This window comes from Lichenostomus cassidix, chromosome 6, assembly GCF_008360975.1.
Source record: "Lichenostomus cassidix isolate B80296 chromosome 6, HeHo_3.0, whole genome shotgun sequence".
Lineage (NCBI taxonomy): Eukaryota > Metazoa > Chordata > Aves > Passeriformes > Meliphagidae > Lichenostomus > Lichenostomus cassidix.
The window spans coordinates 32,202,514-32,219,793 of record NC_139487.1 but is presented as its reverse complement, the minus strand read 5'-3'; the positions used below and the strand labels follow the sequence as shown (position 1 = coordinate 32,219,793).

General features: G+C 53.0%; 1 protein-coding gene and 1 long non-coding RNA gene across 2 annotated transcripts in view; both read left to right on the top strand.

Annotated features, from left to right (window-relative positions):
• Nucleotides 1-758: 758 nt before the first annotated feature.
• On the top strand, nucleotides 759-2,741 carry LOC146435632 (uncharacterized). The gene is made up of 3 exons (XR_014853040.1): nucleotides 759-929; nucleotides 1,401-2,069; nucleotides 2,529-2,741. It is a non-coding gene; the product is annotated as an uncharacterized LOC146435632 (long non-coding RNA).
• Nucleotides 2,742-14,263: 11,522 nt separating this feature from the next.
• The window catches only part of SGPL1 (sphingosine-1-phosphate lyase 1), a 29,990-nt gene continuing 26,973 nt past the window's right edge, over nucleotides 14,264-17,280 (top strand). The window contains exon 1 of the mRNA XM_085064368.1: nucleotides 14,264-14,399. Coding sequence (XP_084920494.1) covers nucleotides 14,397-14,399 — 3 coding nt within the window. The 5' untranslated portion in view covers nucleotides 14,264-14,396. The remainder of the gene's footprint in view (nucleotides 14,400-17,280) is intronic.

The window sequence follows — 17,280 nt, the reverse complement described above, 5'->3', positions numbered from 1 at the left end:
CATTTGGCTGGCTGCAGGATCACTGTGGGGTACTCTGGCTGCAGGACCTGATGTGGCAGCTCCAAAACCCACAGGCAGAGCAGAGCTGGGGTGGTCAGTGTGACCAGGTCACCGTGCCCAGGTCACAGAGGCACGTAGGGACCTTGCCACCAAGGTGTGACATCAGGATGGACTTTGGCAAAGGGTGGCCAGCCTGCCCACAGGCTGAACTAAGCAGGATGGAAGCAATGGGGGCTGCTGCATCAATGCCTTCCAACCTCAGTTTTCTTCTCTTCTAAATGACCTTCAGCCCCAAAAGTCCCTCCCCTCAGCATCTTTTCCTGTGTTGTCACCTCCCTTTTTGCCATTGCAGTGGTAGGGAAAGCACTGACTGCCTACAAGCTCCATCAATCCTTCGCTCTAAGAGAAAAACCTAAGGGGTATGAGCATTTCCCACATAATTGTACTGTCTCTAAAAGTCTCCAAATCCCTGAACAGAGAAATCTCCTGAGGCTATGTGGGACATAGTGGTCAAGAGGCCCCAGGTGTGTTTAATGAGCACCTTAATGGGCTTTAATGACCCCGATGAGCCTCACCTGAGGTCCTCACCCATGCCCATGGGCTGAGGAGCTTATTTAAGCTCATCCTTGAGAGCAGATGGGTTTTTTAGGTTGTGTTACAGTCTTGGCTTCTGTTCTGCTGCTGCTGGTTCTGGATGGACCCGAAGCTCCTCCATGCCCTGGTGAGTGTTGATGGAGATTTTTGTGAGGACCTAGCTTCAAATTCTTCTAGAAAGACCCTGCTGGTGAGAGCGCTGCCAGTACTGGGCCACTTCAGCTCATCTCCTTGTGCTGTGTGGGACTGTGCTGTGTGGGACTGTCCAAGGAGCTGTCACCATTCCCAAAATGTCTGCCTCTTCCCCCTGCTTCCCCTTGGCACACGGCTCTGAGGTGGGTGGGATGTGTTCTGTGACTCTTTACAATGCATTAATTTTTGCTGGGGAGGTATTTTGAGCACCCAAGGTTTGCCATTAGAGCTCATCACATAAATGTTGTGAGATAAGGGGAGCAATGCTGCGCAATATCCTGGTTTTCCTACAAGACAAACAGCTCAGAAGATGATTTCTATTCCTGCAAAGCAGCCAATCACCTGCCCTGCGAGCAAGGGCAAGAAATTATATGACTGGTGCTTGTTAACTGGTTAAAAAGCAGACAATTTTAAGGAAAAAAACAAAAAAAAAGAAAAAGAAAAAAATTATACTCAGTTAATTTTCTTTTTTGAAAGGTTTGGAGCTATTTTATTTGTGTGTGTGTGTGTGTACATATATATAAATATATATATAGGCATGTCTTTTTAAAGCCAGCTCACTTAAGCTGCATCTGTAATCCAGAAATGCCCCCTTCCCCACCTGTTTTTTTTAGGCAAATGCTTAGGAATTTTCTATGCAAGCACATAGATTGTGCTACCTATGGGTTTTGTGGAGGAAAACAGTCCACACTGGGGATGAGGCTGCTGTGAGATGTTTAAAAAGAGCTAGTTGTCACAGAGGTGAGCAAGGGAAAGGAGCATCTTCAGCTGGCAGCTGGAGCCCCAGTGTATCCAGTCTCGTGGCAAGTCCTGAAGGTCTTCCCACAGCAGAAGTGCTGCTGCCAAGTGCCCTCCTTGTGCTTCTATCAGAGCCAAAATGTGCACAGGTTGGATTCCAGGCTCTCCTTAATTTAACATACCTTCTCCTGACCTGTGCAAATCTGTTTTAAGGATGTTAAGAACACTGAAGGGCACATCTGAAGCATGTGGGCCAGTGCTCCTGTTTGACTTCTGGCTTCTCCTTGATTTGCCAAGGGAACAGGATATTCCATCACCCTGCTTGGACCAGCATGGAAGTTTTGGAGACACCTGTGCTCTCAGTTGGGCCAAACCAGGCTTTGGCTGACTCTGACATCCATGTGGATCCATACTCTCTTTCTGTGGGAGGTAAGCTCCCTGCTGGGACATGGATATACAAGCTCCACAGGCTCCATGCCTGCAGTGTGAGCAGAGTGGCTCTACAACTGACCAGATCCCAATCCTGTGTGTGAAGAGAGGGTGAGGTGACCAGAAATTAAAATTTTAATAACAGTTGTGCCCTCTCCCTCTGCACAGCCTGGGGTATTGGGGTTGGAGATCTTCTGCTACAGGCTGGTGTAGGATGGGAGGAAAGGGCATGGAGGGTGTGGAATAGATGTTATTGTATCCTCTATATTTGTCCTGGAGCAGAGTGAGTGGCTGGTACACCATGGGGCAGAGACCCTGGCTGCTCAGGCTCTAAGTGCTGTGCTCTGCTCCAGAGGACACCCTGAAGCCTCCCTCACCCCAGCTGGGCTTCCCAGCCTGTGGAGTGGCCTTCATGGTCATAGGTGTCCCCTGCATCATCACTGTGCCCATTGTGCTTGTGGTAAGGGTAAAGTGTGTCTGCTGGGGTGGACAAAGCCCTGGTCCCTTGTGTGGGGTGGGTTGAGGGACCCTGTGGGGCCAGGCAGGGCTGCCAGTCACTGTGCTCTCCTCCCCAGTGCCTGGGGACCAGGAGGCTGGGCTGGCAGGATGGAAGAGCCCTTTGGGACAGAAGAGACCCTGAAGAGACCCTGAAACGGGGATCCAGACACTGGAAATGGATAATCAGGGCTTCTGGACAGAGGTGAGTGGCCTTTGCATCCCTTGGATTATTTTCTGTGCCTGGGAGCTGGTGTTTCTGCAGGTCAAAGGTGCTTGTTACCTGGTGCTGATCTCTGGTCTTGGAGAGACCTGTGGGGAGCTGGAGGGAAGGGACCTTCATTCCTGCCCTTTCTGGAGGTGTTTACAGTGACTTGTTCCCTCTCCCCTGAGGATAGTCACATCCAGTGGCAAAGCACTTCTGCCTGAGGAGGGAAGCAGCAGCAGCTGGGGCAGGGGGAGCTTGCAGAGGGGCTGTAGGGGGGAAGGAGGTACGGAGAAGTTGTCCCTGCTCTTCTGGCAGCAGCTGCCAGGTGCTCCCTGAGCAGCAGAATGCAGACTCAGGTGTGTAAAGGAGTAATTTTGTGTCTAAAAGAAACTGTTTATAGACTGTCAAGCCCAGTTCTGAAGGAACTGTGTCTGCTGCATGGTTGTTTTCTCCTGCCAGGGTAGACAACCTTGCCCTGGGCTCCAGTACCACCCCTGCCATGTGCTGCTGGTCTAACTGGTGCCAATGAGCTGGGCTTGGTCCTCTGCAGCTCTGGGATAACCAAACCCTAATGCTAGGGAGTTAAAAAAGCAAGGATATACATGCCAGCCCCACAGTCACTTTTCCAGCTGCAGTATGCTTTCTGTTCCAGCATTCTGGTTTTTATCTGAGGTCCTGCTCTAGTTTGTTCCAGCCCTGACCCTGTCCCAAAGGCTTTATCCCAGCTGCTGTCCTCCACCACTGATTGCAGCTCCTGCTGTCCATACTAAGCACCCGAGAGTCTTTATTTCAGATTAAGCTCTGTGCTTCTTGGCCTCTGTCTCTACAGTCCCTATTCCAGCCTTAGGAGCAGGATGTTTATTTTGCCTCCAGCTCTGCCTTGTCTCATCTCCACAGTCACAATTTTTATTTCACCTCCACTCCTGGGGTCTGTATTTCAGGCAAGCCAAGGGGTTTTATTTCAGCTCCCCAATCATGGTTTCTGCCCCAGCTCTGCATCATGCCCCCACAATCTTTATAAAAGCCTCTGTGAGGTGCCAGCCCTCCAGTCACTATCCCTGCTCTCCTGTGATTCCAGCTGTAGTCTCAGAGACCTTTATCTCAGAGAGCTTTATTTCACTGTGGGCTCTGCATCTCCCCATTACAGCCAGCTGAAGCTGCTCGGGCACCAGAAGAGGATCTTTATTTCAGGCCGAGCTCTGTGAAGCTTCACCCTCATCTCTCAGCTCCCCATCGCCGCTCCAGCCCTACGGCTGTGGGGCTGAGCCAGCGGCTCCGAAACTGGCCAATCGCAGCCCGCCTTTCTCCGCACCGCCCAATCACAGCCGCCCTTGCAATCCGGGCGCGGTCCCGCCAAGCTCAGCCCTCAGCCCGGCCGCGTCCCGCCGTTCGCCTGAGCGCCGCTCCCGCTGCTGCCACAGTCCCGGCAGGTGCTGCTGGAGCCCGGGGAGGGCGGGCGGGAGCTCCCCGTTCACGTCCCGGCCAGAGAAACGGGTGGTGGCGGGACGGCGGGGAGGGTTGGATCGACCCCCGGAGCGGCGGCGGGAGCGCTGAGGGGACAGCGGGGGTCGCGGAGCCGAGCGTGGCGGGAACGGGGCGGGCTGGGATTGGCGGGGCCGGCGCCGCCTCGGGCTGTGATTGGCTGGGCTTGCCCTGGCGGGGGTATAAATAGCGTGCACAGAGGTGCGCCCCCTTGAGTTGGGCGGCGGTGAGGGTGCGAGTGGCGGCTGAGGGGAGACTCCGCGGTTCGCAGAGCGCTGCTGCGCCCAGAGGAGAGCCAGAGCGCCGCGCTGCCGCTGCGGGGAGCGCCGGTGAGCGTGGAGAGCTACTCCCGGGGCAGCCTGGGCCGGGACTGGGACCGGGGCCGCGGCTCGGGGCTGGGGCCGGCGCTGTCCAGGGGCAGCGGTGCTGGCTGTGCCCAGTTCTGCCTGCTGTGCCCTGCAGCGCTCGGGCGGCGGCAGCACCGTAGGCTGCTGTGGGGCCTGGAGCGGTGCATGGGGAGCCAGCTGCTGCTACCGGGGCCGGGGGAAAAAGCTTCATGAGTGTTGTAAAATAGTTTTGAAAATACAAGCAGTAAACGATTTTCGGTGGGTTTTGTTTTTTTTTTTTAATTTTCGCTCTATTTTATTTCCAAGCATTTTCTTAGTAATAGGGCTGTTCTTATTGTACTGTAATAACGTATTATAGTACTACTACATTTTTGCAGTTTCAGTCTAGTTTTTAATCTTTTACTATATATCCTATAGTTAAGGTTGCAGGGCTGGGGCTGAATCACCAAGGCATAGGAGACAAAAAGCGCCCAGGGTGTGGAATAAGGACCTTGGGACTGGAGTCAGGCCCAAAGTGATGTGGAGCAGTGGAAATGCAGGGGCTGGAGCTGGATAAATGCCATGGGAGGAGAGGATGGAGCTGCAGCTCAGGGGCTGCAGGAGATGCCTGGGGGTTTGCCAGCCCCAGCCTGGTGGCAGCAAGCACGGTGTGAGGGTGTGGGGCTCCTGGGCTCTGAGGGCTGCAGGGCCTGGGAATCAGCCCAAGGGCAGCTTTTGGGATGGGGAAGCAGGAGCCCAGTGGCCATTGCCAGCCCCAGTGACCATTCTCAGCCCCTGGTGCTGCCTGGTGGAAGTGGGGGGTGCAATTTGGGCAAGTGCTGGGGGTGAGACCCAGGGGCGGGGGGGGAAGGTACATGTTAGAGTTCAGGCCTCATGTGTCCCCAAAGTTGGCATCCCATGGGGGTGGGTGTAACAGCTCCTGGAGACATTGGAGTGATGCCTGTGACTGATTTGTGGCTTTATCAACAGCCCCGGGCTGCAAGTGAGAAGCAGGAGCAGCTTTTAGCTGGAGCAGTAGGAAGCTGAGGAGCAGAGCTGAGGCAGCAAAGCTGGAGAAGATGCAATAATGGTAGGGCTGGGGGTGAAACCCCTGTGGGGCTGGGATAGGGACTGTGGAGCTGGAGTGAGGATTGTCAGGCTGAGTCTGGGATATGGGTTCAGGAGCTGAGCTGGAAGCACACAGAGCTGGAGTTAAACCAAAGATGCTGCCCTGAGAAGCAGGAGCAGCCTTATGTGGCAGTGCTGGGAAGATGTGGAGCTGGAAGAGAAAGAGAAGAGCTGGCAGTGAAATAAAGCTTGTGGGACCAGAGCTGAAATCACTGGGGCTGGGATGGGGACTGCAGTGCTGGAGCTGGAGTCACTGTTCAGCTTGGATAGTGCCTGTAGATCTGGCACAGTGAAGTGAGTGTAGGATGGGACATAAGCCGAAGGGCTGGACCTGGAATGAGGCTTGCTGGGCTGGGGTTGGAATCTTGGCTTCAGCGAGCGGCTGCCTCCCAAGCGGTGCCTTTTCCCATGCATGCTCCGCGCACCAGAGCGGATCGGAAAGCAGCCAATGGGAAGCCTCGGGGCGTGCGGCAGCCAATAGGAGTCCGTGCTCCTCCGGCAGCCAATGGGAGGCGCCGTTCCCTGGCGCGGCATTCACACCTCGGAGCAGCGGAGCGGCATGGCTGGGAGAGGCGCGCAGGGCAGAAGGGGCACCGGGGCCGCGGCCCCTCGCTCGGTCCGCAGCGGCGGCGGGAGCTCCGCGGGCTGCACGGGGTCGGGCCGGGCGTGGCCCAGCAGTGCCCTGGGGCCGCCGCCCTGTTGCGCCGAAGCCGCCGACCCTGAGGTGCGGGGAGGGCGGGTGGCAGCCGCGCTCCGGCTCCGTGAGCGGCAGCGCCGGTTCGTGCCGGTAAGGAGTGGAGAAGGAGCCCTGGAGGGCGTGCGGTTTGCGGCGGATGGGGAATGCCGTCGGGAACAAGAGAGGCCGGCGCTGCGTGCGGTGTTCGCTGCCCGGGGAGCGGCGGGCGCGGCCATGGTGGAGCCGCCCTACGGCCCTTAATAGGTTGCCGTGCAGAAGGGGCGAGGTGGGATCGAAATAATAAAGAATCGAATAAACTTCAGTAGAAGAGCGGCACCAAGGGCCATCGCCGCTGCCCCCTGTCACTAAAAGAGCTGCACCGAGGGACCCCGGGGGTTGCAGCGGTGGTTAAAGAGCGGCACGGGAAACGCTGGGAAGTGTGAAAGGAATAAAGCAGAGACAAGGGTATAAGAAAAAAATATAAGAACCGCACCAGGAATGGCCGCTGCCCCACGGCTAAAAGAGCTGCACCGAGGGACCGTCGGGGCAGCGGTGGTTGTTAAGGAAAGTCACGGGAAAAGCCTGGAGCTGTGAGTGTAATAAAACAGACTGGCATAAGAAATACTCAAAAAGTTCTGCCCCCGGAGTGGCCACTGCCCCGTGTCACTAAAAGAGCTGCACCGAGGGACCGTCGGGGCGGCGGTGGTTGTTAAAGTCACGGAAAAAGCTGGGAGCTGTGAATAAAATAAAACAGACTAGTATAAGAAATACTCAAAAAGTACCATACCAGGAGTGGCTGCTGCCCCACGAGTAAAAGAGCTGCACTGAGGGACTGTCGGGGCAGCGGTGGTTGTTAAAGAAAGTCACGGAAAAAGCTGGGAGCTGTGAATAAAATAAAACAGAGTAGTGTAAGAAATATTCAAAAAGCACTGCACCAGGAATGGCCGCTTCCCCACGAGTAAAAGAGCTGCACCGAGGGACCGTCGGGGCAGCGGTGGTTGTTAAAGTCACGAGAAAGGATATGAAGTGTAAATGGAATAAAATAGAATGATACAAGACATACTGTAAAAGCGGTGCCCCAGGAGTGGTCGCTGCCCCGTGTCACTAAAAGAGCTGCACCGAGGGGTGGCTGCGGCCCATCTGGATCAAACGCCCCCACCTGCGCGACGACTGGCGACACTCCGGACACTGTTCCGGAGCTGGGCAAGCGGCAGCAGCTGGAGCCTTTTCAAACCGGGTGTGGTCCTGCCGAACTCATCCCTCAATCCCGCCACGCCCTACGATCGCCTGACGCGCCTCTACCGCCTCTGCCGTAGCCCCGACGAGAATGAGCTCCATTCACGTTGTCGGCGGTGAAGGTGCGACTGTGCGGTCCGAGGGGCGCTGCTGCCCCGTGAAAAGACCTCTGCACCTGCCGATGCAGGGAGTGCAGTGAGTATGGATGCGCGTCCCGTGTGACGTTGGGGTTGGGGCCGGGGTTGGCGCTGTCCTGGGGCAGCAGTGGCGGCTGTGCCCAGTTTTGCCTGCTGCGCCTTGCGGGGCTCGGGCGGGGTGGCGCTGGATGTTGCTGTAGCACCTGGGGCGGCGCCTGGGGAACAGCTCCGGGGCTGCAGGAGATGCCTGGGGGTTTGCCAGCCCCAGCCCGGTGGTAGCAAGCACGGTGTGAGGGTGTGGGGGCTCCTGGGCTCTGAGGGCTGCAGGGCCTGGGAATCAGCCCAAGTGGCCATCCCCAGCCCCTGGTGCTGTTTGGGCAAGTGCTGGGGGTGAGACCCAGGGGCAGGGGGGGAAGGTACATGCTGGGGTTCAGGCCTCATGTGTCCCCAAAGTTGGGATCCCATGGTGGTGGGTGTGACAGCTCCTGGAGACATTGAGGTGATGCCTGTGACTGATTTGTGGCTTTATCAACAGCCCCGGGCTGGAGTGAGAAGCAGGAGCAGCTTTCAGCTGGAGCAGTAGGAAGCTGAGGAGCAGGAGCTGAGGCAGCAGAGCTGGAGAAGACATGAAAGTGGTAGGGCTGGGGGTGAAACCCCTGTGGGGCTGGGATAGGGACTGTGGAGCTGGAGTAAGGATTGTCAGGCTGGGTCAGGGATATGGGTTCAGGAGCTGAGTTGAAAGCACACAGAGCTGGAGTTAAACCAAAGATGCTGCTCTGAGAAGCAGGAGCAGCCTTATGTGGCAGTGCTGGGAAGATGTGGAGCTGGAAGAGAAAGAGAAGAGCTGGCAGTGAAATAAAGCTTGTGGGTCTGGAGCTGAAATCACTGGGGCTGGGATGGACACATAAAATGGGATGGAAACTGTAGAGCTGACAAAAGGACTGTAAGATTGCATCTTACATCTTTGGTAGTGCTGGGCTCTTGACTGTGTCTGTGATAGGTACAGTAGTGCTGAGTGTCAACTACCTCTGGAGCTTTGATAACTCACTACGGAACTAGGATTGTGACTGAAAGCAGCATAAAAATTGTAAAACTGGAAATGGAACTGTCAGAATAGAGTTGAAATCATGGAGGGGGTGTCATACTGATGATGGAGTGATAGTAAAAACTGGAGTTGGAGTGAGCAGCAGTGAGTCAGGAGCGAGCAAGGGAGAGCAGCAGCGGCGTGGAGCCGAAGAGGAGGTATGAGACACCATCCGGGCAAAGGGCATTCCTGGCACCCCCAGGGCAGCTTGTGGATGCCCCTGGTGGCTCTGTGCTGAGCAACCTCCCTGTAAGCAAGAGGGGCAAGGTCTTAGCCGTTTTTGGGCTTTTGCCAACGTTGTGCTCCTTTGGCTGCCTGGAGAGAGAGGCCACCTTGTAAGCAGAGTCAGAGCCCCTCTCTCCGCACCTGCGTCGGGGACACGGAGCTCTCCCGGCCCCCCAGCCCACCCTGTAAGCAGGGCGCAGGGCTTCTCCCCCAGCCTGGCAGCTTTCAGCCTAGTCTGCTGGCCCCTGGCCAGTGTGACCCCCTCATACTCAGGGCATGTCACGGCCTCTGTCCCCGTGCCACCCCTGAAGCTCCTCAGAGTGACAAGGCCCCTCCTTGTCCTCTCTGAAGAGCAGGGGTGAGGCCTGAGGCTTTTGCCTTCCGCTTGGCAGTGGGGACGGTTCCTTCGGCCCGGTGGCTGCACACAGCTTGCTCCCCCTTCCGGGACTGTGTTCCCTTCCCCTGTGTCCCCATGTGTGTAGTTGGTGTGTGTGAGCGAGTGTGGCTGCGTTTTAGACCCCCTTTAGAAATAGGCCAGCGTAGCTTAGGCTTCCCAGGAGGGAAGGAGGAGCTGTGTGCAGGTGCTGGGCTGAAGGAACCCTCGCCATGGCCGGGCGGGAGGGGAAAGGCTCAGGCCTTGGCCCTGCTTGCCGAGGACAGCACGAAGCTGCTTATGGGTGGGGTGTGTGGGGGGGGTTTTTGTGGGGTGGTTGGGGGGTTGTGGTAGCGTGGGCACGGTGAGCCGCCTGTAGCCAGGGCCCGGGTCTCTGCCTGTGCTGCGCGGCTGTCTGTCCTGCAGGTGACTGATCTGCTAGTGTGCCATGGCCTTGTAGTCTGGGCACGTGTCACGATTTTGTGGAGCCCCTTGTCCCCAGGAGCGGCCCCGGGTCCCTGTAACTCAGGGCTGGAGAGGCTGCTCTAGGCAGGTGACAGGAACGAGAGCGCTCCGTGGTGCTTTGTTGGGAGTGCCGGGCCATGGGGGATGGCCCCGTGAGTGGGGTTGTGTGCGTCCCCGGGCCTCGGCGGGTGGTTGGAGGGACCCCCTGTAATCAGAATGAGGACAGCACCTTTCAGGACTGGGTCATCCAGTTACACATTGATTAATGCACAGGAAGTATGAATACTGTAGCATATTATGGCTTTGTACATTGCCATTATATTGGGAATAGTGGTTTTATTTGAAAAAGAAGATAAACTATTTTTCTTTAATTCACTAAATGTCCTGATAGTATGAATTAATTCAAAAGGATAGTGAAGTGATTTCAGGAAAAACTTACTGATCTGAGCTGGTTTTGTTAATTATTCTACACTCCTACTCTGTGTGTGTCAGTTGTTTTCTCAAGTGTGCCTTGGCCACCTTAACTAAGGAACAACCACAGAGCTTCAGAGGAACTCATGTATATTTAACTACAGAAAATCACATCGCAGTCTTTCACTGACACCCAGTGGTCAGAGAGAGAGGCGTTTGTAGGAAGCAGAAGAAAAGCTGCAGCAGCCAAATAACGCCTGAAGACATCTCAGAGGAGGGCGTTTATCTCCCAGCAGAAACAGTTGTTTGCTTAAGTGGATAAAAGCACACATGAAACTTAAACTGAGGCTTGCAAAATCAGCAGGTCAAGCTCTGTGCTTAGCTCCACTTGGGCAATATCTGGTACAATCCAAAGGAACCACATATAAAGGAAGAATCTGGTCCTACAAGATGATACGGGTTTTTTCAGGCTTGTTCCTTTTTTTCCTTGGCCTACAAGACCACATATTAACAACCCCTTCACTGAAAAGGACATCAGAAACTCTGAAATGAAAACAAAGAGACAGCTTACAGTGAGACTGGTGTTCAAGATTCCTGAGTAAACTTTGACAAGTATTGCAGAACCACATTTCCATTAAAATGAAAGCTCTTTCTGGCCTTTTCCTGCACTGTAAACCGAGATAACTGATCAGCTAAGGCTCTGCCTTGTGCAAGCATTACAGCTGTCTTTGATATTAAACAGAGCTGGATGCTAACAGACAAATCAGACTTACTCTGATTTCCAGCTCAATTCCAAGCCTCTGATAAACAAGCAGCTTAAAAATTCGCTCTTCACACTGTTCCTTCAGCAATGGCCAGGCACAGGGAACATTTGCAGAGGCACCTGCAGGCAGGACTGGTAGGAGATCACCAGCAAAGTGTGGGAAGGACAGAGAGTAAAAACAATGCATCTCTTCCTCCCTGCAATCCCTGCTGCCTGCATGAAGGTATCACAACCCAAAATACCACAAAGAACCACAGAAAACTACACCATAGTTCTTTATTCTGTACAGTGATGAGGACATCGGTGAGGTCATGGCTGCCACTCAAAGCTCTGCCAGACTTGAAAAAAAACCTGTGGAACATCAGACTTTCCATGCCAAAACACACCTGTAGAGAAACACTGGCAAAAGGATAACTGAGAAAGCCTGCTGGCTGTGGACACAGCACGTTGTTGAGAAAGAGAATAGATAATTTTTTTTTTAAAAATCAAACAGAAAACCCCTAGAAACAACCATGCTTTATCATACAAGCTACCTGGAAACTGGGAACCAGCATACAGAGCAGCATATGAACCAACTAATGGTAAGTTCTTGGGATTTTTAAATTTATTTTAATGAACTGTACGCCAGCAAAACTTCTTTGCATTTCCCACACGATATCCTCAGGCACAGTAACACACAAATGTTATTTGGACAGTGCAACAACAAGAACACTGTTTTATAATGCAAGTAGTGCAAACACTTTGCTCCCTTACTAATACATTATATTATTACTTAAACTTACCCTTTCTCTGTCTTTCTAGACTAAAGATCACAGAAATCACAAGCTTTCCTTGAACTCCAAATGGGGAATGCTGTAGGTTCTGAAAACCTACTGTTGCATTAGAAATGGAAAAAACAGTGCTCCCAATGACATCAAACAGTAATTCCTGTGGAAAATCACTGCACAGATGTCTCTTCCTGCCTTTCTTGCCAAACTATACTGTACAGATGAGTGGAAAGGCTGAGAAAATTTGGATTATTCAGCGTGAAGAAAAGAGGCTTTAGGGTGACTTCAGCAGCCTTTCAGTACCTGAAGGGAGCCTACAAAAAAAGATGGAGAGGGACTATTTACCTTTAAACTTACAGAATGCTATGTTACCGAGAAGTTCCAGGAATAGAGAAGAAAACAGCATGCAGTTGGCAGTGGTGGCACCTCTTAAGCCCTGAATCCTCAGATCCAGGGGTTTAACTCAAGCTTCTATTCCTCTCTCTTAGTTCAAAGGAGAAATCTCCACCAGATTTACTCCAAAGGTGAAAATAACACTAAATTTCGCTGGCAGAAGGAGCACAATCAAACAATCAAAAAATCAATGATCTTTGACAAACAATGAAATACAACAGAATACAACGTAAAACCACTTATCATAGCATTACTTGGTGTTAATTTAGCATTTCCTTAGCATAAATTTAACCCAGCCAAGAAAAGCCTTTAAACTTACAAAATGCTATGTCACCCAGGAGTTCCAGGAAAAGAGAATTAGTAAAACAAAGAGAAGGACCAAAGGAGAGAAGAGATTTAGGAAAACACACGGAGAGCTACGACCTTCTAAGATTCCAGCGGGGGCAGGATGATAACTCCACGCAGGGTTATGGGCTGTGACCATGTGCTGATCTCCTGCTCTGTCCTTTGAAGCCCTGCAGCCCTCCTGTGCTGTCCCTTAGTCAGGACTGCTGGTGGCCTGGCCTGTCAGGCCCAGGTGAGCACCGCCAGCCCCAGACCATGTGTGACAGCCCAGCTGCCTCAGCCCAGCTCCCCGGGGTGGAGTGGCGTCCCTGCTCCCTGCAGAGGGGAGTGCTCAGACCTTCTCCTTCTCCCTCTTCTGCAGGACAGACTCCACCTGTGACTCCGGTGCTGCTTCTGGGCTGTCCCTAGGGCTAGGCTGGGTACTGCAGGATCTGGTGTGAGCTCTCAAGGGATCCATGACACCTGAGAACAGGGTCAGAATTGGTGCTCCGAGCTCAGTGACTCCCAGGCCGCTCTCAAGGAAATGGTGAATCAGGGGCTGCAGGGGGTGTGGGCGTGCAGAGGGCAAGCAGAGGGGATGGGCAGGGCCTGGAGGGTGCAGGAGCACAACGTGTTTCCCCCCGGTACCAGTGCTGTCTCTGCCCCTCCTCGCAGGGTTCCTCTCCTAGACAATACCGAATGTGTGTACCTGGCTGACAAGAAATTCAGGAGCACGAGCTGCTCAAATCAGCAGCCGTATCTCTGCAAGGCCCAAGCCCCCTGTAAGAGGGGATGGAGAAAGGACCTTTTCCATGTTGGGCATATGCTTGTTTAAGGCTGGTCCCTTGGGGGACTGTATGTGGCAAAATCTCCAAACAATATTCTGCTTGCTGTGTTGGAAACTCAGCCTTTATTTCATGGTGTCCCACCTGATCCACCCAGAACAAAGTGGGTTTTAATCCATGGATTAACAGAACTAACGGACTGGATAATAATGATCAGTATAATGATCAGCAGTGCATGTCTTATATTTTGCATGAAAGAAAAACCCTTCTCAAAAGAAATCACTGAATGGTTTGTGTTGGAAGAGGCCTTAAGTATTGTCTTAACTCACCTTCCTCTAGACCCATCCAACCTGGCCTTAGACACTTCCAAGGATGGGGCAGCCACAGCTTCTCTGGTTAACCTGTGCCAGGGCCTCACCACTCTCGCAGGGAAGAATTTCTTCCTAATATCCAATCTAACCCTGTCCTCTGTCGGTGTGAAGCCATTCCCCCTTGTCCCCAGCTCTCTCCACCTCTCTTGGAGCCCCTTGAGGCACTGGAAGGAGCTCTAAGGTCTGCCTGGAGCCTTCTCTGCTGCAGGTGAAAACCCTGAGCTCTCAGAGCCTGGATCCAGGGCAGAGGGGCTCCCGATCCAGGTAATTAATAAGCAGGGCGGGCTCACAAACTGTTTTTTTGGTGGGATTTTTTGTTTGTTTGTTTGTTTGTTTGTTTGTTTGTTTAGGGCTTAGAGTTTGGGGGTTCTTCTGGTTTTTTTTTGGGGAGGGTTTCTTGGGGGGGCTCGGGGTTTTTTGGGTTTTTTGTTGGTTTTTTTTTGTTTGGTTATTTTAGATTTTTGGGGTTTTTGTTTATTAGTTTGGGGGTTTTCTGTTGTTTGTTTTTTGGTTGTTTTGTTTTGGTTGTTTTTTTGTTTTGTTTGTTTATCTATTGTAACAAAACTCTCCTCCGTATTTCCAGTTGTACCGCCTCCCTCCAGGAGAGGGCGCCGCTCTCCCTGCTCCGCTCCGCCCTGCGGGGCGCGGCGTTCCCGCCCTTCCCGCCCTCAGGGCGAGGCCAGCCGGGGGCGGCAACCCGGGGCGGAGCGCGGCCGCGCCGGGACCCCGCGAGCAGGAGGAGGGAGGAAAGAAAGCAGGGGGGAAGGAAGGGAAGAGCCGGCGGCAGAGGAGCGATGGTGAGCGGGGAGTGCGAGGCTGGTGTGGGGGCAGAGAGAGCGGTGTCCCGGCGCGGCCTGTGAGGCAGCGCGGCTCGGGCCTTGTCCGGCGGGGCTGGCTGAGGGCTGGCTGAGGGCTGGGGGTCCCGCTCGGGCCTCGGGGCATGCCCGGCCGAGCTCGCTCCGAGGGTGGGTGGGCAGGTCCTCTCTTCGGCCCGACCCTTCCCCTAAACGTAAATGATTCCCTCTTATTCATGCGCTGCTTTTCTTATTCCCCACAATTACCTACTTTCGGGACAGGCAGGATTAGAAACGGTGTTTTCGCCGTTTGTCTCTGTTCGTTTCACCAGGTGCGGCAGAAATGGTGTTTTCCTCAGGATTTTGGTGAAGGTGCTGATCGGGCTAAGAGAAATCGTGTTTGCTGATTGAGCATTATTTTTTTGAGACAGTTTGTTTATTGGCTATTATTTTTTAGCCAGAAGCAATCTTCAGGGTTTCTTGGAATATAGCTCTCCCTGGCCCACTGTGGCGTGGCATGAATCTTGCAATTCCTCAAACCTGGAAGGGGTACTAGGATTTTGGTTGTTTGGTTGGGACTTTTCCCCCATCAGCTAGGGAAATTGAAATCACAGCTGCTGAGTGATAAATGAAGCAGCATTATCTTTGTCCCACTCCTTTTTCCCACTTGGTTTCGCTATTCCCAAGCGCCCAAGTGCTGCTGCTTCTTCCTGTTTTGGTGTGGAGCTCTGTGCAGCCATGGGTAGCCTGGGACAGCACCAAGAGCCTGCGCAGCTTGTGTTTGGGTTCCTTTCAGCTGCCAAAATTTGGCAGTGGGTAAATACTTCGCACGTTGTGCACTGGGTGGTCTAGACTGGCCTGGGGTTGCTGGAGCCATGCTGTGTGGTCAGGCTGTTGTCATCTCAGTCCCTTCTGTGCCGAAGCTTTGCAGGGAAAATTGCTACTCATTGCACCTGGAAGACCTGCTCAGGTCTGCTGTTTCATTCGCTAGATTGGACAGTAGCTATTGCAGAGGATTCCTGGCTTCTGGCAAGTTTACGAAGTTGGCTTTGTACTCGGGGTCTGAGGCTTCATCTGGAGAAATGCTGATACATAACATTTTTCCTAAACCGTGGTTTTACTCTGTGATCTTTCTCGTGACCTTTGCAAAAGGCAGCACGAGGCACTGGAAATTTTCTTACCTAGACAGAGTAAAATTTTTGTTTTTCCATGTCCTGCTCAAGTCCAGCCTACTCAGAGTTTCCCACCCTCTTCCTACCCTTAGAAGTTGTAGCTGAATTGCTGAGCAGGGAAGGGTTTGCTGAGGTGACACCTCACTTCCTGCCTTGGATGTCTCCAGCAGTGTCTGGTAGGTTGAAGATAAAGCTAATCACGGCATTTATTATGTGTGGTTTGTCTGGTGTGGCAGCAGTCACAGCCGTGCTGTCACTCCTGTGGTCAAAGGGATTCCCTAGAGTCCCTTTCTGAGTAAGGATTTTGGGGTTCTGCTTGTCTCTTCTTCCAAACACACAACATTACCAATAAAAAGACTTCTCCATCTGATCTCCTCCTCCACCACAGAACTGCTGAGAAGAACTTGGGTGTGCTGGCTGTAGCCTGGCCCAGAAACCCCCCGTACCCTGGGCTGACCCCCCAGAGTGGGCAGCAGGGGAGGGCGTGGATTCTGCCCCTCCCCTGAGACCCCACCTGCAGAGCTGCCTCCAGCTTGGGTAGGGGCAGCACGGGAAGGACATGGAGGAGGTACCAGCATGATTAAAGGGATAGAACACCTCTGCTATGAGGAAAGGCTGGGAGGTATGGGATTGTTCAGCCTGGAGAAGAGAGGCTTTGGGGTGACCTGACTGTTTCCTCCAGTATCTGAAGGAGCTGACAAGATAGGTGGAGAGAGACTATTTACAAGGGACAAGGGGGAATGGCTTCACACTGACAGAATGTTAGGTTTAGATTAAATATTAGGAAATAATTTCTCCCTGTGAGAGCGGTAAGGTTGCCTGGAGAAGCTGTGGCTGCCCCATCCCTGGAAGTGGCCAAGGCCACTTGGAAGGTATCCCTGCCCATGGGAGGGGAGATCAAGTGAGATGGTCTTTCAGGTCCCTTCCAACCCAAATACGTCTGTGATTCTATTGCTGTTATTCTTTGCATCCCAGGCAGTGAAAGACATTCCCTTTCAAGTACTAGGAGGCCTAGCATATTGTTTTAGTCCTGCTCTTAGAGCATGAATTGAGATTTAGGATTGTGCCAATTGATGTAGCAGCAGGTGTTCTGGTCTGTTTGCTGTGGTGATTGTGATACAGTTTTCTGTATTAGGAAGTATTTGTGTTTCCTAGAAATTTGCATGTGAAAGTCACTTGGAATCCTTTGTGTTCTGATGGTTTCCTTTGCCTCTCTTTGCTCATCAAGATTTTTCCATGCCAAATCAGGAAGGGTGTGTGACTAGATACTGCAGGGGTTGAAAGGTTCTGTGTGGTGGTATTGATAAAATAATTTTGAGGATTCTGCCCTATGGTCTGACGTGCCCAAGGGCAGGGCCCTTAATGTATAATAGCAGCATTCAGTTTGTGCTGATACTGGGGGCTTTGTCGGAGGCTTGCATAACCATGCTGGGGAGCTGTGCCAGGGCTGGGTACTGCCTTTGTTCATGGATGCTTGCTTCTAGAACAATTACCATGCTGGGGTGTGCTTCCAGACAGCTCCTGCCAAGACTTTGTGTGTTAATGCTGTGGGTACCTCTGTGTGGCACCGAGGTGCTCACAAAGTATTTCAAAGAAATACCCATTTTATTCTCCAGAAGGCATGCGGTGATCTGCAGCTGAGAGGAGGCCAAGTGGAGGAATAAAATATGTCCAGATGAGTCCCAGCATGCAGGGCACCAGGTGCTTTTCTA